General features: G+C 43.0%; 1 protein-coding gene and 1 long non-coding RNA gene across 2 annotated transcripts in view; one reads left to right on the forward strand and one right to left on the reverse strand.

The window, feature by feature from the left end:
* The window catches only part of LOC310682563, a 238,227-nt gene that overhangs the window by 181,608 nt on the left and 34,827 nt on the right, over nt 1-21,792 (forward strand). The gene's annotated exons all lie outside the window — the stretch shown is intronic.
* LOC310682464 (carbonic anhydrase 3-like) lies at nt 1,907-21,317 on the reverse strand. Its single transcript, XM_083451379.1, has 7 exons — nt 21,165-21,317; nt 17,017-17,214; nt 9,958-10,076; nt 8,447-8,539; nt 6,043-6,108; nt 4,560-4,715; nt 1,907-3,555 (listed from the first exon to the last, which is right to left on the reverse strand). The coding sequence occupies exons 1-7, from the start codon at nt 21,271-21,273 to the stop codon at nt 3,436-3,438; spliced, it is 861 nt and encodes a 286-aa protein (XP_083307505.1). The 5' UTR covers nt 21,274-21,317; the 3' UTR covers nt 1,907-3,435.

A 21,792-nucleotide genomic window follows, 5' to 3' on the forward strand; every position in this document is an offset into this window, starting at 1 on the left:
TATGCCAATGGATTGCATAATAGATTACATAATTAGTATTGATGAAGCTGATTTTGCTTCAGATAAACAGAAATCTCTGTAACCTGGTTTATCACGACATCTTTAATGTAAAAAAAAAAGCAATTGCAGCCGACAAGAGAAAATGTAAGAATGGGCCCAAATTTGCAAGTTGAATTCTATAATGATTTAGAAACGAGTCAGAGAAGTCAAATTACTAAAGGTTATATAGGCAAAGAATTTTATTTGTTGGCATATTCTCAGTGCTTGATTTCCAAAGAAAAATGCGTTGGGGGTTTGTAGTAAAACATATGTTCAATTGTCTATTTGAATGAGATAAAAATGTGGAAGCAAAGACATCTGCCTCCTAGTGGTTTTCTGAGAACCAATCCGTTGGCATTTTGTCAAGAATATGGTTGTGTATGTTAATCATTTTATTCCCAGCCAAGGAACAATTAAAAATTAAATGCTTTCATCATTAGGCATTGTTCGGTTTTCCAACTGGAAGGAAGTTTCTGCCATGCCTCATAACACTGGTCAACAACAAATTTATTGTCTGCGTTTTTTCAGTTGATTTAGGACAAATCTGATGCGCTGAATCCAAAAATCACATTGGTTTTGCTCAATCAGGTCAAGTTTTTGAGCTATGGCCACATGTACTGTACCTATTTATCTACTTGCACTTTGACGTGCTTTCGAACTGCTAGGTTGGCAGGAGCTGGGATCGAGCAAGGGAGCTCACCCCGTCGCGGGGATTCGAACCGCCAACCTTCTGATCGGCAAGCCCTAGGCTCAGTGGTTTAGACCATAGCACCCTATGTAAAGACCAACAAATACACTGCTATCTCTTGACTTTCCTTAGTAAGCACCGTCCACCTCTCAACATGTGCTCCCATGTGCTTACCTATTTGGGATGCCACACATCTGACAAATTTTGCTCTGTACCACAAAGGCTTGCATGCTAATATATCTGCAAGTATATAATCCTAACCTGCCCAATATCTTGATGGCTGAGGATAGTGGTTAGGAGGATCAAGCACAGATCTCTTGCCCATCACTGAGGAGTACGGCTGATTTTGGGGGTTTGGGGGGGGGATGATGATGATTGATTGAATTTGTATACCGCCCTATACCCAGGGGTCTCAGAGTGATTCACCGAATAAAATCAAGATATAAAACCACAAAATACCTTATAAAAATAAAAACAGCAACCCAATAGCCCCCCCCAAAAAAAAACATTTTAAAAGGGCATAGGATATAAATCAGATCAACCAAAGGCCTGGTTAAAAAAGAACATTTTCGCCTGGTGCCTAAAGGTGTATAATGAAGGTGCAAGGCAAACTTCCCTAGGGAGAGCATTCCACAGACGGGGAGCCACTGCAGAGAAGGCCCGTTCTCATGTTGCCACCCTCCTGACCTCTCAAGGAGGAGGCACATGAAGGAGGGCCTCAGAAGATGATCTCAGGGTCCAGGTAGGTTCATATGGGAAGAGGCGATCCTTGAGGTATTGCGGTCCTGCAACAGAAGCCCAGCTTCTGCCTGAGAGGGCAGCAGGCTGTAGTGAGCAGCGCTCCTTCCACTAGTGGTACCCTGTGTAGGGCTGCAGACTAGGACATTTCTGGGCCAACGATGGAACCACTGGATCTAAATCCAGCATGTTTCAAAGAGAGGAAGCCAGTTCAGCAGCTAGCATCAACTGACAGAGCTCCAGATATGTTGTTGGCTCCAGCCTCCCAATATTCCTTAGGTTGGGTTAAGACTCCTCTGCCAGTTTTGGCTTCTTATACAGTTGAGTAACATGAATATCCCTCAGGAATTAAAAAACAACAATAATCCCTATCAAAATGATTCAAGTGCACAAAGCCCTCTCATGGGATCATATTACAATCACCTAAGAAGTTCTGAAAACTTTGTTTCTGAGATAAACAGATTTATTGTTGTTGTTGTTGTTTTATATACAAGAGCACCTATCATGCAATACTATCTGAATTGCTTTTTCTAGAAAGCACCAGCTCAAAGCAAGAAGAAAAACAACCCCCCAGAAAATACCATCTTAACAACTTGAAGAGGTTAAAAAACAACAACACCCTGGCTGTTATTTTCATTAATTTTTTTGAAAATGTTTTTCAGATTTGAAGCAACAAATTATGAGTGGCACCCAATCATACTCTGTTGATTTCAATGGTCTGTTCTGAGAATGATTTAGCTAGGTACCCCCCTATGTTTACAAATGTAAGTGTTACAACTTAAACACTCAATAGATTCAAGTTCTTATATTGTTATTCTTTCAGAGATTTGAGGAGAAAAAAGCAGCCCCTTTCTTAACAGGATAGGAGCCAACTAGTCATACACAGAGTAGTTCCACTGGAATCAATGTATGCAAGTTAATGACAAATAAGTCCATTTATTTCAATAGGTCAGATTCAAAGTTGGTATTCTGACATCCGTAAACTACTGAGTGCAACGTATTGAAACAGGACATACAAAACTCCATTTATTTAGTAGTTTGAAACTTTGAGATATTTCCCATTGCAAAATTCATCTGAGCATTTCACAAGTGAAATGGGTTTTCGACCAATATTTCATTACCCTAACTTCAATGGCATAAAAATTAACTGCAAAATAATAAAATCAGAAGTTTAGAAAGTGACCTTTTTGACATATCATATCAGAGAAATGATACAATAAACCCTAAAAAGTAAATAACTTATAATGTTTTCTGGAATTCCCCCTCCCCCCCCCAAAAAAAACCACCCTATTTTAGAGTCACCAAGATAACCTATATATTAAACAAAATCCTGGCTGTTCCAAAGATTCATTATCATTTAAAACAAATCAACAGAAAATGAAGTTGTGCAATTAAATAAGAATGCTTCATCCCATACTATATCCTGTTTGAATGAATGTCTTTAATTTCACCGTCGACAATGAGAAGGATGGAGGGTTAGACTTCCAGGCTGATTTTCTTCACAATTTGGATTTTTAATGACGCTTTATACATAGATATGATACAGAAATGCATTCAACTCCTGCTGTGCTCCTCTAGCATTCTTCATTTACAGGTGTGTGTGTGAGAGAGAGAGAGAGAGAGAGAGAGAGAAAGAAAGAAAGAAAGAAAGAAAGAAAGAAAGAAAGAAAGAAAGAAAGAAAGAAAGAAAATCCTTTAAGACCTTCCCACCCACCCACAGAATTTTCCATAAACATGGTAGTGTTCACAAAGATTATCGAGAGAGTTCCCCCATTCTAATATAGTAAATATTTCCCCAGTGATTTCCCCCCTCTAGAATGTTGATTAATTTTATCTAAATTGTCCTGTTTCATCGCTCAGAATTTCTAGCTCAACAGTACAGATCTCGAGGGAGAACAGCAGGTCGAACACAACATGAGTGTGGAATCCTGGGTCTTCACAACCGAAGATCATGGGCTTCAGCAAAGATTCTATTGGCATGGAGATCTTACCATCCTGTTATTCAGAGGCTGAAGAGGCCGCCAGTTGTCCACCAAAGCACAATAGGGGTCACCTGCAGCATTGCTAGATAGGCTACGAAGCTTTTCCATCTACAGAGAAGGAAAGAGATGTGAGGACCAACCTGGAGCCTGGCTAAAAATGAGATGTGTTAAGCACTGAGAAGACACAGTTTCTTCAGAAAACTACCAGAGACCGTTTGGGATGTACTTGCAACCAAACATGAAGGGATAAAGCCAGCAGAACCTGCTTCCATGTAAATGACATAATTAAGGCTGAGGGAGGGGCTTCAACTATGATTTACATTGTCAAACTCAGCAAACCCGCCAAAGTTCATTTGCGTTTTGTGCACCAATGCAATATTTAACCGAGAGCAGGGGTGGATTTTGGTAATCTTTGGCAATATGGCGCCCTGAGTGAGCCCAAAATTTGGCACACCCAAATGGATCTTCTCAATTATGGATCTTCTCAATTTTGTGCCCTCTTGGTTTGGCGCCCTGTGTGGGATGCTGCTGAGAAGAAGCTAGGAAAAATGGGGATGGAAATATGAATCAGATGCTCTTTGGTGAGTCTCTCCCCTCCCTGAATGTTTTCTTTTGTCAATAAAATTGAGATAGACAGGTTTGTTCATGACTACAGCAGATTGTGAGAAGAGAACCTAACCACAAGCCAAACTTTGGCTGAGCTTTGCATGGTACAGGAATATAAAGGACTAGAGAGGACCAAAATAGTTGCAAGCTCCTCTCTAGGAGTCAGCATATTCACAATGTCCCAGTAAGCTGTAGTTCGTCTTACTGTGTTGTGTAAACCATGTCTTAGTTTGTGGTCAATCCCCCTGTTACATTGTCAGAAGTTTTTTGAGGTGCATTATAAATAATATTGGCTTGTTTGATTCTGTGGTTGGGTGAACAAATGCAAAAACTGAACTGAAACCCAAGATGATTTTTAGCCTTTACTCATAGTTCTGATTCCTCAGCTTTAGAAATGTCCCAGCATTTTCTCATGGCTGTTGTCAGCACTGAATTCGGGCATGTTATTTCTGATTAACAGAGCAAGGATGTAGTTCACATGAAATACTTGCATAAGAAAAGCTTACCTGGTCCACACTGACGGTGATTGGCTCTTTCAGAATAATCCAGGTAACACACTCATCACAAGGAGGTGTAGTGAAGGAGCCTTGGTAGGTGAAGTAGCTCCGATTTTGAGGGAAAAGGATGGATGGATCAAAGTTTTGAAAAGGAACCTCTTTCCCCTTAAATAAATAAAAAGAGAAGCAATATTATTAAATCCAGTTGAAGATCTAGTTGAGGTTAGGGATAAGCATAACTAACACACACACAAGGGCAAGAGATTTTGGATATAATATACAGTTGGCAACATGGGGGAAATTATGGAAAGTTGACTTAAAATTTACGGCATGTTATACGCTGAAGGAAAATTATATGAAGATGATGTACCGTTGGTACTTAACACCCAGTAAGTTAGCAAAAATGTATAGGACTAACTCAAATGTATGTTGGAAATGTAAGGAAAAAGAGGGCACCTCTTATCATATGTGGTGGAATTGTAAAAAGATAAAGGAATTCTGGGAAATGATATGTAATGAACTTTTAAAAATGTTTAAAATAACATTTGTTTAAAAGAGCAGAAGCCTTTCTCCTAGGAATTATAGGTGCAGATATATCGAAAGATTTGAGAAGACTAGACTGCTGCTTGCCCAGCAGCGGAAAGAGGAGAAAATGCCGACAAAATGGACTAACAGACAAAATTATTAGAGTATGCAGAAATGGCAAGATTGACAGGGAAAATCAGAAATCAGGAGGAACAAAGCTTCAACAGGGAATGAGACAAATGTAGGCTGTATTTAAGAGAACACTGTAATCATTTCAATTCTTTGGCAGGCTTTCAGTAACTCTTGCAATGTTACAAAGACTTTGGATATTTTGGAGGACCATAACGTGGAAGAATTATAATATGCAGTTGATATGGAATATAATAATATAATATAATATAATATAATATAATATAATATAATATAATATAATATGCAGTTGATATGGAATATATATTCCATAAAGGGGAGTAGGGGAGTCCTAAAATTCTGAAGATTGATTTTGAAATTTAAATGTGGTAAATGTGAAATTTATTTTGTAAAACCAATAAAAATTATTTCAAAAAAACAACAACTAACACACACGCTTTATGTGACCATACCCCCCCCCACAAAAAAATGGGGTGGGAAAGATAAAAAGGATACTCCACTCCAGTTTCTAAATGTAAGAGGAATGCACCCATTCCTTTAACTGTGTGTACACTCATCTGATAGTGGCTGAACCCAGTTCTTGGAAAAGCCACCTTGCTTCTAATCTTCAAGAGCCAAAATATTTATCTTGCTTCCCTTATGCCCCTTCTACAGATCCACTTCTTCATCAACCCTTCTCTTATTTCTGTTTTAACTTCCACCTGCCTCTCCTGTGCGTGCTCCCTGTGACTGGTTTGACAGGCCCCCTCCTTGTTTCCTTGGCAGATATAGATGGTTGCTGTTTTGCAAGTGTGATTCAGTTGTACCCCCAAGTTACCTTGGTCTTAATGGCTTCCATTTCTTCAAGAATTCTCTTCATCTCTGGCTTGGGATCTTTCCCTACCTGTGACAGAGAAAGTACAAGATGAATAGCATGGAAGATTATAAATCACAACAACATGCAGAAATGATCTTTAACCACCCCATCTGTCTGTTTAATTCTGAGAACATCTTGCACAGAAAAACAGCAAAAACCATGCCTGTTGGGTTTAAAAACAACAGAGAACAACATTTGGAACAATGTGTTTGCTTGATTGTTCATTTTACTTGGTTTGCTGTCACTGAATTATGGTAACATGAATGCAGCAATCTCTCGCTCATCCAACTTTCTACCCTCTGAGGAAAGTTAAGGATTATCTGTACAGATTTTCCTTGGAAATTCGAAGGAAGGGTGTAGTACCCTTTCTGTTGTTAAGCCACTTATAAATCAGCTGTTATTTACATAACTATTTCCACTCTTATTTCTTGCTGTCCAGAGTGATAGCAAAATGTAAAAATAGTAGGTTCGACTCTAGTAAGAATACTAAAATGGCACCTGTCAGTCATGGTTTTTGCAAGTTCCTACATTGAAAATAATCCGTTTGGGGTCGCTGTTGGGTTTTTGTTTGTTTTGAAAATATGTAGCCTGATCATTTAGAGCACTTCTAGTCCTTCAAAAGAGTTTTCATCAGTTGATCAACTGAATTAATCATCTAGGACTGTAACCCTAAACTCATTTCCTAGAAGGTCTTGTTGAATTCAGGTGAATTTACTTCCAAGGAAGCATGCACAGAGGTTCTTTCATAACAGAGAAAAGCTGTGGGTTTCTAATTCCTATGTGATAAGAAGAAGAGCACAGTGGGGATGATTTACTGTATTTTTCGCTCTATAGGATGCACCAGATGATAAGATGCACCTAGTTTTGGGGGGGTGGGGTTGAAACAAGAAAACAAAATTCTGAATCCCAGAACCCAGAACAGCAAGAGGGATCTGGCTTCTGGGATAGGCTCTTGCTGTTCTGGCTTCTGGGATAGCCGCTGAAGCCTCTCCCGGGCAGCGGGATGAAGGCTCCCCCTGCCTGGAAGAGGCTGCACGTGGGTAAGCTGCCCTCTGTAAATTCCTCCATCTCCCACAAGAACCGTGCACTTTAAAAAGGGAGCGCGGTTCTTGGGGGCTTTTCTGGGAGATGGGGGAAGGGAGGCTTTGCGGGGGCTATCCAAAAGCCAGAATAGCTAGAGGGAGCGCTGCGCAGCGGTGCCTCTAGCTGGTCTAGCTTCATGCGAAGCCTCCACAGGATACGGGGAGCCTTCATCCCCGTGTCCTGCAGAGGCTTCTGGGACAGCCCGCAAAGCCTCTGCAGGGCAGTGGGGTGCCTTCATCCCACTGCCCTTCGGAGGCTTTGCACAGCAAAGCCCGAAGCTAAAACAGCGAGACGGAGCGCTGCGCAGCGCTCCCTCTCCCTGTTCTGGCTTCTGGCTTAGCCGTGCAGCCTGCATTCGCTCCATAAGACACACACACATTCTCTCTTACTTTTTAGGAGGGAAAAGGTGCGTCTTATAGAGCGAAAAATATGGTAAATGATTTGCTTGACAGATTGTCCGTTTGACATGTGTGTTAATTGTGTTCTGTTGGTATAATAAACTGTGTTGTGGTGGGAGAGGAGCTCAGGGAAAGACAGCTCCAGGACTTTTTTTCAGAGCAGGATCGTCAGTGTCATCTGCCACAGTGCCAAGGTACTTAAACAGATTCTCAGGCAAACAAATGTGGAGATAATGGGGCCTTCAAGTATATTTGTGACTGAGTCACATGGTGGCAGTCAGAGAATGAGAAAAATAATTTTCTTCTGTTTTCTGTTATGGAGCAGACAGTATCAACGGCAACATTTATTTGCAAATTCTTTGCATTTCAACTGGCTGAAGCTCAATGTGTGTTACAAGCAGAACCTATTCTGTCAGATGAAAGCCCCACTGGCAACCCTGCCAGGAAATTGTACATAAGATTCTAATTATGCTATGGACTGCTGCTCCTTCATGCAAACACACACACAAAGGATCAGTTTAGCTGTCTGAATTTTTGGACTCTCCTTAAGGGTGTGGCTGGGGGTGCTGTCATGATGAGCTCCTGTACTTCTTTGCCGAGACCCCACAGTTAACAAGGCAGTCCAGACATAGTAGAATCACACTTGCACATTCATGCAATACTGGGGTAGTATGAGTGATATAAAAGGACATTGTTTCAGATAGACATAGAATGGTAGAGTTGGAAGGGACCACAAGGATCACCCAGTCCAACCCCCTGCAATGCAGGAATCTTTTGCCCAATGTGGCACTCAAACCCGTGACCCTGAAATGAAGAGTTTCACGCTCTACCGACTGAGCTACTTAGACAGCAAGATAATATGTGCAAGGAAAGATAGAGCTTACTTTCAGAAGAATAGCCAAGATAGCCACACCATCAGTTTTTCTCAGAGAATCTGCATAATTGCTATACTTAGGATACCAGTGCACCAAATGAATCTGGAAACAAGGAAAATCTATTATACTAGGGACTCTGCCCATGCTTGCTCACCCCACATTAACCCCCTAGAGCCACCCATTCCCACTCCCATGAAACTACTAAACTTTCACCTTCTGAACCCCATTACTGAATAATAATAATAATAATAATAACCTGTGTACAATGAAATTAAACGAGCCTCCCCCACCCAAACACTCAATCTCTTATCGGACAACACACCACCGCACAAGTCAATTTTGCTATGTTATTTTCCATTCAACAGCCTAACAGCCCACGGATAGAAGCTATTTTTTAGCCTGTTGGTACGGCTATTTATACTTCTATATCTCCTGCCCAAGGGTAGAAGATTAAAGAGGTGATAGCTGGGGTGTGAGTCATCCTGAAGCCACTTCTCTCTTCTATTCTGCAGTCCTGCACTGAACCTGGTTGCACTTTCACCCTCCATCTTTGGTGTAATAATAATAATAATAATAATTTTATTATTTATACCCCCCCATCTGGGCGTATCAGATACCCCTGGGTATCTTATAGCACATTTAAAAATTGTAAAACATTAGACATTTCCCAATACAGGGTTGCTATTTTCTTTTCTTTTTTTAGCTGAGTAGCAACAGGGAGTCAGTAGTGAGGATGGTGAGGCAAAAGACCCTGGGCCCAAGCACACATGCATATTGTATAAAGGTGCAAAGCCCTTCTTTCGCACCCTGTGAAACATAAATGCACAGAGTTTTTTTTAAACTGGGCAACCGCCACCCACCCGCAACTCCCGAGCCTCCCTCGAGCAGTCAAAACAAAGGGGGAAGGGGGAAAGAAATCTGCACCGCCAGACGTCCCCAGTTCCCCTTTGGCAGTGGCGTCAACAGCGGCAGTCAAATGCGCACATCATATGGGGACTTCCAGCGAGGAAAAATGGTGGGCGCCACAGCAGCAAGCAACAAGCAGCTCCTGAAGCCAGCCAGAGCCAACTGCACTACCAGGCTGGCTCTGGGCTGCTGAGGCTGCCGCTGCCACATTTCCCAGGGACAGATTTGCAAATCCGGGGACTGTCCCCGGGAACTGGGGACATCTGGTAACCCTATTCTAAAAGTTAGATAGCTGTTTATGGGAGGGCGTTCTACAGGGTGGGTACCACTACCAAGAACGCCCTCTGCCTGGTTCTCTGTAACTTCACTTCACGCAGTGAGGGAATCGCCAGAAGGCCCTTGGAGCTGGACCTCAGTGTCTGGGCTGAATGATGGGGGTGCAGCCGGCCCATTGCACACAGATCACAAGAGCCCTCTCCCCATCTGTGGTTTCCAGAAACTGGCATTCAGAAGAATAAGGCCTATGACCATGGAGGCAGAGTATAGCCGTCATGGTTAGCAGCCATTGGTATCTTTATCCTCCATGATGCATTCTCTAGCACACAAAGACTCACCTCTCCTGCATGCCTCGTTGCATCAATCACATGCTCTGAGCCTTTGTCATCTGTAGAACCCCAGTGGATGAGAAGCTGACGCAGCCGGTAAGTACCCTGGAGTGGCCCTCCCCTGAGCACTGCAACAAATAGGTCTCGATTAAAAGAAGGCTTTTCTGGGCTGAAACAAAAAGGGACAACCATCTACTGCATGGGCCTTTTCTTTTAGGGTTGATGAGCACCTCTTGCATATATGGGTGAAGTCAGAGAGGGCATCTCATCTTCTATCACCTGGGGCAGCTGCCACAGCCCCAGCCATGCTGGCATGGCCTATCGCCGAAACTTCAATCAGCACTGGATGACAGAGGATGGACCAGTGGCTAGCCACCATTTAAATTTCCTGCAAAGCCCTGAAGCAATGCTACATTGTGGGCATGGTGAAAAAATAAAATGGCAGCTAAACCCAGCTTCCTGGAGCACTGCTGTTGCATTTGCCAATTAAGCCCAACAAGATCCACTGGTAGACAAGTGGTCCCCTCAGACCTGGAGCCATACCTGGTGCCTACAGCATTGTTATTACTACTCTGCCATCATTATAGTGTTTGTAGAAAGTAACCTTACTTGAATAAATGGTTGACCTTACAGAGACGCTGTATGTACTTTTGTTGCCCAGGAAAATCTTTTAATTAAAAACAATTAATAATAATGGTTGGCCTTCTCATAGCTTGGGAGTTGTCCAAAATTATAGCATAAACAAGGTTCGGATTTATCATCATCATCATCACCACCACCATCATCATCATCTTGTTGTTGTTGTTGTTGTTTATATGCTGCCCATCTGACTGGGTTGCCAACAAAATATTAAAAACACAATAAACATAAAGCATTAAAAACTTCCCTATACATTCATAGCAACCTTCTTTGGTGGGTTTCTTTCCCACACACTAATATAAATCTTCAAAGCAGCCCCAAGACATCAAACATCTGAACAGGAGCTACCAATAGCAAAACTCCATAAAGCCTCAGGGAAGACTGGAAGGTTATACATGCAAAGGGACACACATTTAGTCCCCCTTTCCTTGAGTTCAAAGCCAATCTAAAGGTTTAGAGATAGGGAGTGGTATAACTTTCTAGGACTATATCACTTAAAACTGATTCAGGAATGCCTCTCCCTGCTGCTGTTTTAAAATCCCTACAAATGAAAAGCTAGCATGTCAGGAAGATTGCCAGATTAAACTGGCACACTTCTCCCAGGCATCCTAACTCTGCAGTTTGCTGTTGAAGAACAATAATTTGATCTCCATTTGCATTCTAAAGTGGTACAGGCCGAAGAGGACCCATGTCTGTTTGTTTAGTGGTCTTCGGATTTGATTTTTTAAAAAACCTCTTGGTCATGATATTTTGCCAATTGTAAGAACTCAAGTGTGCATCTAGTGATTATTTATTTGTGGGTTTTTAAGCTGCCTTGCAGGACACACTGTGCACATGATTTATGAAAGAATACATAGTGAACTACAAAGCAGAAACAATAAAAACACAGCAGTTAATCAGTTAATTAAAGTGGGTCTAAATTAAAAAGTCTCAAGAGTTCTCTTCAGTGTCAGTCATGATAGAGCACTGCTGTACATATTTCCTTGAGGAGGGAATTCCACAAACACAGTGTCATCGTGAAGCATGAGGTTTACCAGTAGCACTGCTGGTGGCAATTAAGAACAGGAATTCTTGGTTGAGAACAATAATAGCTCACACTTGTCACTTATGAGTTAATTACATGTCACTCTGTGGGCATCAAGTGAAGCTGAGCCTTTGCCCAAAATTCACACCCCTCACCCATCTATAAATAGGCCCTGACTTCTCTCTCAATGAAGAACCAGTTATAATGACAAGGAAGCTACATTTCACACCACAGGAAATACTTCTGAAGCTCCTTCAAATAACCAATGTAATTATTGATTAAAGTTCCTTTCTCTTATCACACACAAGTGTGTAATTTAATATTGCTGTGCTCCCCCCTTAAAATAAACAAAAACAAAAATGGGGGGGGGACAGCAAGTGTCTGTATTTATTTCCTTCCAGACATGCCAATCAACCCCAAACTGCTGTGAAATATCTTGAGCTCCCAAGTGCTGACTGTTTGCCTCATACCATAAGAGAAGATGCTTGTGTGAGGGATGCCCTGTGTAGTTCAAACAACTACAGTCAACCTGAAAAAGGAAAGGTTGAAATTAGAGCTGTTCTGAAATGGCACCTGAAAATTCACCACCCTGTTTTTATTGGTGCAGAAATGGTGGGAGGTGCCTAGTTTCTCCAGCGGGAGGAGAATTTGCCAACACTTTTTCAGGGAGCTTACCATTAGCAGTGGCAGCAACACAGCTTATTTCATTTCCCCACAAGGTTTTGTTCGTTTGTTTTGTTTTTGCAACTGTGTTGTCAGCCTGGCCACAATCTTATTGACTCCACAATGCCACAGACCCAATGTCATCCCAGCAGCCATGCCCACACCTTTTGCGCATTGGGTTGGCATGTGAAGGAACCCCCGTTCACAGTATCCCTTGCATACTAGCTGCATGCTGCTGCCCATGGCAGGAGTGGGGCTAGCTTACATAACGTAAGTGTTGTGGTCTCCCTCATAAATCCTCTCAATGCGTGGGTTGTCTGAACCTCCCTAGAAGGCCATTACTCATAGTGTGGATACATGCGAAGTCTTCTATGTCGCTTTTAGCTCTGTGCACGCAATATTTTGAAAGCACATTTGGAACACATTTCCCCCCTCAAAGAATTCTAAGTAGTTTGTTAAGGGTTGCCAGAAATTGTAATTCTGTGAGGGCTAAACTACTGTGCCCAGAATTCTTTAAGAGAAAGAAGACGCTTCATATGTGCTTTGAATGTATAGTGTGTACAGCCTCTGCCTTTGCTCAAAAGTGGGACTGCTGCCTCTTAAAGCACCATAGCAACTTGCAAAGCTCTTTGACCAGAGATCATAGCTAAACCAGAGTAACTAGCATGAGCAACAATGCCTCTATCATACCTCCACCAGCTCTCTGAAGAAGTTATCACCTGTTTCCAGTTACATTCCACCCAGTATGAAACCCCATCTCCAACTCTGACCATCCTGCTTTTGCTTAAGAGTAAAGGAGTTGCAATGGAACAGGTTTCCTACTATGAAAATGTCAGATGCCCACCTGCCAACTATTTTACAGTGGGAAATTCATATATGTATTTCTTAGTTATTCCTTATGGCATTGTCTCACTGAAGAAGAACCACCTAAATTTCACTACCACGAGATTTAGGAATAACCACTAACTTGGTCAGCTTAAAAATGAGATAGGACAAACTCAGGGACTATGACTCTGAAAACCAGCTGCTGTGGGGCGTATGTCCTAGTTGTGAACCCTCAATAGGTAGTCTGCTGTTGGGACAGAATGCTGGACAAGACAGAGATCTGGTGAGATGCAGCAAGATTCTTCTTCTGATAATAAGCAATCTTTCTCCATTATGGGTTTTTTGTTTTCACCATACAAAACAGATTTTTGTGCATGGAAGGATCTGTTGATTATACCCTTCTGGTGTGAATGCAAGTGTGTGACAGCATAGTCACATCAGCAAAAAAAACCCTGGAGCTGGCAGCTTATAATCTACTGTAAAATCAATGGAAGAAAATGTCTATTCTACCCAGTAGGTTGCAAGTGGGAGGGAAATTGATTCCTTTTTTTCACATGGCAGATGCCACTGGGAGCCAGGTAAAAACAAAATCTATCAGGCAAGGAATGTTAGCCCTGTTTATATATAGTTATGGGGGAGAGCAGGTCTTATTGACGCAAAGCCTCACCTGTTGCCAGATTTATAGTGACAGGTGATAATCCACAAGTGAAAACAATGAGGCCAGGTTTTCCCCAAGATACAAAATGATGGCTTTGCCATGCTGTTTTAGGATAAAAACAAAGTAACAGTATAGCACAGTTGGCTATGTCAGTAACGATGCATTAACAGGTCCATAAATAAATAAACATTTGGTCGGCAGACTGTTTTGGCATATTCTTTGTCATTATTGTTAATAAAGTCAGCTATGTGTGTTTGACAATGTGCAATTATATGGCTTGCATTTCCAAGAAGGGAATTTTTCACCTAAAGCAAAACAACTGGCAATAGCAATGAGGCTTTTATTCTATGAAAGTTTGGAAGGGAGACCTCACAGTCTCTACAAAGAGTGTGGAAGTTCTGGAAAACAGGGTGTTCTGCAAGAGAACCTCCTTCCTGACCTGCAACGCCCCTGTCCCACTGTTGTAACCCTGGGTCCCCTGAGACACTAAACTTGTCTTTATTTGCAGCCTAAAAAAGGAAAGGAACCCAAGTTTCCAGAGCCAGAAAGCTGATAACCCGATGTACTGTAGCAATCCCAGAAGGCCTTTGTTTGAACAACGTTCAAGTTCTTTGACCTCCAGCAATAGCATGGAATTTCAAAGTTAATGCTAACACAGATCTTAAATCCTTTTGTGCTGGAGCACTGCTGGTCTCATGTCAGTGATTGATATCCTATGTGCTGGAATACCCAAGGATAAAGGCTGTGTTAAGCACAGGGCAAAAGGCTTAACGTTGACTTTTCTTTCTTTAGTTGGTATGGGGATGCCTGCACAAAGCAGCGCCCCCGCGCCTCAGCTGTGTCAATTCTTCTCATTCTGACTGGTATCCAGATGTACCCACACAGAAATAAATCACCAGCAACAAAAAGCAGTTATGTAAAGATCTCAAAGGCCCATATAAAGTGCGGGTGGCCTGGCTGTCATGGCTTCATGACAAATGAGGACACTCAGTCACTGAAATTGATAGCGAAATTCCCACTAGGGTGGTTGTGGTGTCCCCAAAGCCAGGACCTGGAACTCGATGCTCTGGTATACATGCCAAAGTTAGGGTCTCACAACTACTATAGTAGGACAACATCACAAAAGATGAACATTACATCAGCGTGGCAGTAACATCAGAAAAAAACAAACCACCGCAAGCAGATATAATGTCACCAATGTTTAGGATCAGCATCCTTAAGGTCCTAATTCTAAAATATCCAGAGCAGTTTCATTAAGTCCCATGGAGAGCAATTATCCAAAGCATCCCTTGAGGATTACAGCTTAACAGTACGATTAAAACAAACAAACATTAAAAAATTACTTAGCCTAGAGTAAGTTATGGCTCTACATGCCAAAGCCAGACATAGAATCATAGAATCATAGAGTTGGAAGAGACCACAATGTGTCAATCTTCTGACATATTTTAAGCTGATTGGGCTCAGAACTTCCATCACGAGTAAAGGAAACTTTCATGGTTTCATTTGACTTCACCCCTCCAGTGATGTACTGAGGAAGCCCTCCAGATTTTGCTGAACAACTCCCACCAGTCCCAGCTGGCATGACCAATGGCCAGTGATGAAGAGAATTGTGGTCCAACAACATTTTGAGGGCTGTAAGTGAGCCATTGCTGGCAATGACTAAGGGAGGGGCATCACCTGAAGTGGTTTGTGAATGGCAGACGTACAGCTGAAAGCATGATGATGAGCAATGCATAGCCCCCATCACAATACAGTGAATGAATGGTGCTGAATCTACAACCCTACTGCTATTATCATATTTGGAACAGGACCTCGTGGACCATCTATCCTATGGTTTGTACTATGTTCTCAGTCTGAACTGTGGAGTTCCTCTGATGAGACCCATGAGCTCTTACACCACTGTTTTAGAGACAGGGAATTAGACGCACGGATGATACATGTACAAAAGTCTCAACCTCTTCTGAATATTCAAACTGGCCTTCAGAAGTAGGTTTAAGCTTGGTAAAACCAGATTCCCACAGCAAATATGTCCACAGCAAATATCTGTGTCCCTGTGATATTATTGTCCAGGCCAAAGGCTACTGATCGTTCTCTGCATTTTAATGCAGGTCACTCATCTTTTGTGCATAATGCATAGGACGGAGGGGGGCATTCATTTAAGTAATTAAGTAATACACATTGCCATCTAAATATTTTAAAACCCTTCAGGTCCAGAGTCTAAAATTGCCTAACTGGACAATCAGAAGGCAGAAGAGCTATCACACAAGCGTATCACAAAGGTACTTCACCATCTTCCCTGGCTTGTAATCTATTTCTAGGTCCAATCAAAGGTGTTGGTTTTGAGTGTTAAGTTTCTTCATAACGTGCAACCAGGGTACTGAAAAAATGGCCTCTCTCCACCTGAACTTAGCCAAGGGTAGTCATATGGTGCCCTCCAGGGCTGGCCCACCCATGAATTGGGGTGATGCAGCTGTTTTAGGTGGCAGACACCTCTGCTGGCACCCTATCCATGCCACTGCCTCCGCCACTGGTGGAGAAGTGGTACCAGCAGGAGTGTAGATTTCCAGCAAGAGCTCACCAAAATCTCACGGAAAACAAGAGAGCTCACGAAATTTCAGCGAGATTTTGCCATAAATAGCTGCTGATTCCAGCACCACTTTTTTGCCGCCACCAGTGGAGGTGGGCAACACAAAGGCAGTGCCAGTGGAGGCAGAGCAGAATGGGACGTCATTTCCCTCCCCCTGCCCATTGACTATTCTGGCTGGGCCTGATGGGAACCGGAGTTCAAAAACATCCAGAGCGCACCATGTTGGCTACCCTTGAACTCACCAGACTTTTGAGTTACTCTTTGGAGTCCTTTCTCTGATTGCCACCCACTCAGAGTGTGCTGTGGTGGGGGAGAGGGACTTTTCCATGGTGGCACCCCAACTGTGGAGTGTCCTCCTCACAAAACTTCCCTTAGCTTGATGTCATTTTCATGCCTAGCAAAGACTTCTTCATTGTTCTGTGCTTCTAGTCTAGCTTAGCTTCAGGCTGTTTTTATAAAGCTGACCTGCCACTGTAAATCAATAAATCAAATAAATATATACATTGCTTAAGGCCCCTGCATGCAAAAAAGTATGAAGTAGGAGAGGGTCTCTGCCACCCCCCACCCCCCAGAAAGATATTAGTAGTTTGAATGATCCCTTCCTGATTTCATTTTGCAGGGGTTCATACTGGTTAAGTAGAAGTATTTGTAAGAGATAAAACTCAAAGTTACCTGAGCGATCGAAAGTGTCATCAAATGCGACACGGCAAGTTTTCCCAGTGTTCATTATGGTCTTAGCTGCACCTGGATCATAGCCAGTAAACCAAGGCAATAGAGCAGGGTCTTTGTAGACATCCTTGGTCAGGATTGCAACAGGTGACTGATTATTCCCTTTAGCCATTGGGTATGTTTCATGCCAGCGATCTGGCCCTAAGGGGGAAAGACAATAGGAGAGCGTCATGTTCTGAATATAAGCTATAAGTCCTGCAAACACTGCATAGTACCCACTTTCATATTTGCTTAGCGTTTGGCAGTCAGGAAGTGCAAACTTTAGTATCTTGCTCAGTTATACAGGACCATGGTAAATTAGTAAGAAAGAATGGGCAGATTAACTTAAATTTAAAGGTTGACAGCTGCAGTCATATATACCCTTAGCTGGTGAACTTAGTGGCACTTACTTTTGAGTACCGTATTTTTCGCTCTATAAGAAGCACCAGACCATAAGATGCACCTAGTTTTTGGAGGAGGAAAACAAGAAGAAAAAAATACTGAATCTCAGAAGCCAGAACAACAAGAGGGATCACTGCGCAGCGAAAGCAGCAATTCCTCTTGCTGTTCTGGCTTCTGGGATAGCTGCGCAGCCTGCATTCGCTCCATAAGATGCACACACATTTCCCCTTACTTTTTAGGAGGGAAAAAGTGAGTCTTATAGAGCAAAAAATATGGTATATGTGCAGAACTGGGCTGGAAGAAATTCCCCTCCCCCTCCCCCTTGCCATCATGGACTTTGATGATGCTTATGATGGTAAGATTTCTTATTCATCCTTCACCACAAGAACCCAGGGCAGTTCACCACGTGTTAAAAATACAATAGTTAAAATAGTTAAAACATACCACAATCAAGAGAATTGGGTAGGTCCTAGTACATATATCTCAGGTGTCAGACAGTAGGATAGAGAGTTATTTATTATTTTATTGCATTGCATTGATATCTCACCTTTTTAATCCATAGATTAATCCCCACAACAACCTTGTGAGGTAAGTTAGACTGGGAGGATCTGTAGGGAAGGAGGTTGTCTTTCAGATATTTAGGGTGTAAGTTGTTTAGGGCTTCAAACACATATGTGAGTAGCTTGAACCAGACCCAAAAACAAACTAGCATCCAGTGCAGCTGTTTTAAAACAGGAGTTATAGGAGTTCTAAATACTGGCTGGGGCTTCAATCTGACTGCTGCATTTTGGACCAGTCGAAGTTTCCAGACTCTAAGGAGTGCCCCATATAGAATGCATTCCACTCATCCAGTCTAGAAGTTACCAGCACATGGAGTGCAGTGACCAAGTCTTCTTTGTCCAAAAGACACCATAGATGGCCAACCAGACTTGGCTGGAAAGAGGCAGTCCTGGTCACCAAAGACATCTGAGTCCCAAGTGACAAAGTTGGATCCAGGAGTACCTCTAAGCTATGAACCTGCTTCTTCCAGGGGAGTAACCCCATCCAGAACAGGCAGCCTCCCACCTCCCAGATTTGAGAACTCAGAACCCGTAACACTTTTGCCTTTTCAGGATTCAGCTTCAGTTTATTTGCCAACCTCCAGCTCCTAACTATCTCCAAGCACCCGTCTAGCACTTCTGCCTCTCCTGATTCAGATAGAGCTAAAGTTGGGTGTCATTTGCAAATTAGCAGCACCTCACTAGGAATCTCCTGAAGACAGATCCCAGTGGTTCGGATATATGTTAAATAGCTTGAGGGACAAGACAGAAGCCTGCAGGATGGCACAGGGCAACTCCCAGGGCACTGAACGGTTGCATCACATAATTGCTTTCTGGAAATGGCCCTGCAGGCAGGAGCAGAACCACTGAACTGCAACTTCCTAAGTTTCTTCAAACTGTTTTATCCTCACAACTTCCCCGCAATTTAAGTTAGGCTGCAAAGAGCAGGAACAAAATGACTCCTCTTCTAAAGCAAGCTGCTGAAGTGAAGAAAGCTTGGAGTAACCAGGAATGAATTTCTGTGTGGAAAGACTGTGAGCTCCCATTTGGTTCTGGTACTCAAAACAAAACCCTGGGTTTCCAGTAACAACAAAAAAAGTCTGTAGCCTAGCTATCCCTGCTCTACATACAATACCTTGAGTACAGTGTTAGAAACTGAAATATGAAAGCTAGGAGCTAAATGGCACCTTAAACCTAGGTTATGGGCGCAACAATAGGATGTCTAGACACACGTTTTATAACAGGAATACAAAGCTGAAAATGAATGAACTGCAGCTAAAATCTTATGTTCATTTTTCACATAGTCTGGTTATCATCTGAAGACTTCAAAAAAGCAAAGCCATGCTTTCCCTGCTGGCCCCCCAAATATTCTTAAGAGGGTCCCTTCTGCAGTCTTCAGAGAGTAACTGGAAGTGGGGAGGCAGAAAAAGGTCCTCCTTTCCTTCCACTCTGCAGACAAGCCCTGAATTCTCCCTACACCCCCTTTCCTTCATATAAATATATCTTTTTGGCACCACAATTAACACATAAAGGTCTATACAACTGATGGCAGAGACACCCAGTTCACAAACCTAAGACTTAAGGGTCCTTCAGTGACCCTACTCCAAATTTTTTTTTGATTTTAAGCATCACTGTGAGAGTCTGAGGTAGATAACACTTTAACATGCACTACTTAAACCATCATAACGAACTGGCTAGTATATTTAATTAAAAGCACATCATACATTAAAAGTACATTAAACAAGGCAACTAAAACCTAAACAAAACATGTTGGGTTTAAAAAGGAAAGGGAAAAAAGTTCTCAGGTCTCCATTCCATACACGTTTTGCTTGGGAGGAAGCCTCATTGAACTTGGTTGGAATTTACTTCTGAGTAACAGTGGCAATTTTAATCTGAAATCTTAGGCACAAGTACTGCGCCCAGAGCTCAGAAACTGCTGGCGTTTATGAAATTCTCTGTCACAAAACATGCCTAGAACAATGGGAGTTTTGAACGCTGCTTGGGTACTGTGGAAGAAAGGTGGGGTGTAAAATTAAATACATGGGAGGAGAGAGAGAATTTTACTTAGCTATTTCCACAAAATTTAGCCAGAAAGCATAAATGAAAGCACAGAAAGGCTAGCTTTGATAAGTGCCACATTGCTTTGTTACAAAGTGCATTCTTGTACACAGAATGTCCCAGCTTCAATCCTTCGAAGCCCCAGCCTCCAGACCCTGGAGAATCACTGCCAGTCAGGGCAGGCAAGAACAAAGGGACAAATATTCCGACCCATCATAAGTCAGCTTCCTGCATACCTGTAAAAACATGTCAGATCTGTCCCTGAATTTTGCTTATTTGTTGGTTGCGTTGAACTGTGTACCAGCCAATTCACTTGGCAGAAAGAAAGTGAATTTGGTGTTGGTTTTTTAATGGTCTTTTAGAGGTGAGTAGTGCCAGGGAAAAAGGCACCAGAAAGCATGCAAACAATTGCTTCATGAAACATACAAGCTCCCTGCAAACTTTGTGCTTGCAAATCAGGGTGAATAGAAGCTACCTCCATCTTCGCGGAAGAAACAGGGGGACCTGTTGGCCCACCAGATGTCCTTGGTTTCTAAATCCCACCAGCTCCAGCCAACATGGTCAGGGGTGATGGAAGCTGCATGCAGTCTAGGATAGCTCAGTTGGTGGAACAGAAGTTGCTTAATCTCAAGGTTGTGGGTTCGAGTCCCACATTGGGCAAAAAGATCCCTGCTTTTGGACTAGGTGATCTTTGTGGTTCCATCCAACTCTACAATTCTGTGATCTGCAGGAAAGCCACGTCCCCATTCCCACTTTCAGGCGGCAAGGACATCTGTGCCAGCTGAAAGAGCTCAATAGCTGCCCCGAAAGCTTGCGCCCAATTTTGCTAATCAGCGGGGGAAAGTCCATCAACAGAACATACCAAGACTGACCCCAAAGCCCTGGGAATCCAATATAGAAAGAGATGCTATTCATGGGGAGCTCCATCGAAAATAAATAAATACCGGGCACCGGTGGGCAAGGAGCAGCTTCTGCAGCCGGTGAGAGATGCTCGTTCCCGTTAGCGAAACTGCGCTGCATCTCCTACCCGCTCCCCTCTTACGCGGGGAGGAGGGCGCCGCCGTGGAAAGCCGCAAACTCCGGCTCCCCACGAGAGACCCGCGCCCCACTCACCATTGTCCTTTAAATAGCCCCACGGCTGCAAGCTCATGATCTCCGACGGGACGGTTCGCGCTGAGGCTCCTCCGGCTGGGTGGCCGCGACCGTCCCCTGCCAGGGCCATTTATAGGGCTCGGCCGAGTCCAGCCCTTAGACAGCAAAGGGGCGATGCTCGCCGGGGGCTGTGGGCGGAGAGGGAGGAGGCGCCCCGGGCGGACGGGAGCCCTTGAGGGTGCGGGGAAGCGGGACAGGGCGAGGCCGGCAGCGCCGTCCTAGCGACTGGGATCTCCTCTTCCCCTCTTCCCCTCTTTCCTCTCTCTCTCTTTCTTATTCGCCTATATTCAGAAATAGTTGTGGGGTCTTGGGCATTGGAAGGGGACTGAATGGCTGTAGTTCAATTCGAATTATTTCTCAAGCGAGGCATTGTAGTGCCTTTTAATCTTCTAGACAACCCTCCCTTTTATTGGATATAAGGCGGGAAGCATCCTTTCGATTCAAAACAGGTTTTATAAATGGGGGGCGTCAGGTGAAGATAGGAAAATTGAGAGCTGACGTTTATACTGCCATTTGACGTTTATGCTGTAATTTGAACTGGGCAGCTTCCCTGTTTTGCCCAAAACTTATTATGTGAAGTTATTTCCAC

The sequence above is a fragment of the Podarcis tiliguerta genome (assembly GCF_965153285.1).
Source record: "Podarcis tiliguerta genome assembly, chromosome: 7".
Taxonomy (NCBI): Eukaryota; Metazoa; Chordata; class Lepidosauria; order Squamata; family Lacertidae; genus Podarcis; species Podarcis tiliguerta.

Excerpts from the sequence above, each read along its gene's own strand:
- LOC310682464 (XM_083451379.1), bottom strand. The coding sequence starts at position 21,273 with ATGGCCCTGGCAGGGGACGGTCGCGGCCACCCAGCCGGAGGAGCCTCA. Across the intron at positions 17,215-21,164 it reads GGGCTATTTAAAGGACAATG|GGCCAGATCGCTGGCATGAA; the intron begins GTGAGTGGGGCG and ends TTTCCCCCTTAG. Across the intron at positions 3,556-4,559 it reads TCACCGTCAGTGTGGACCAG|ATGGAAAAGCTTCGTAGCCT; the intron begins GTAAGCTTTTCT and ends CCTTCTCTGTAG.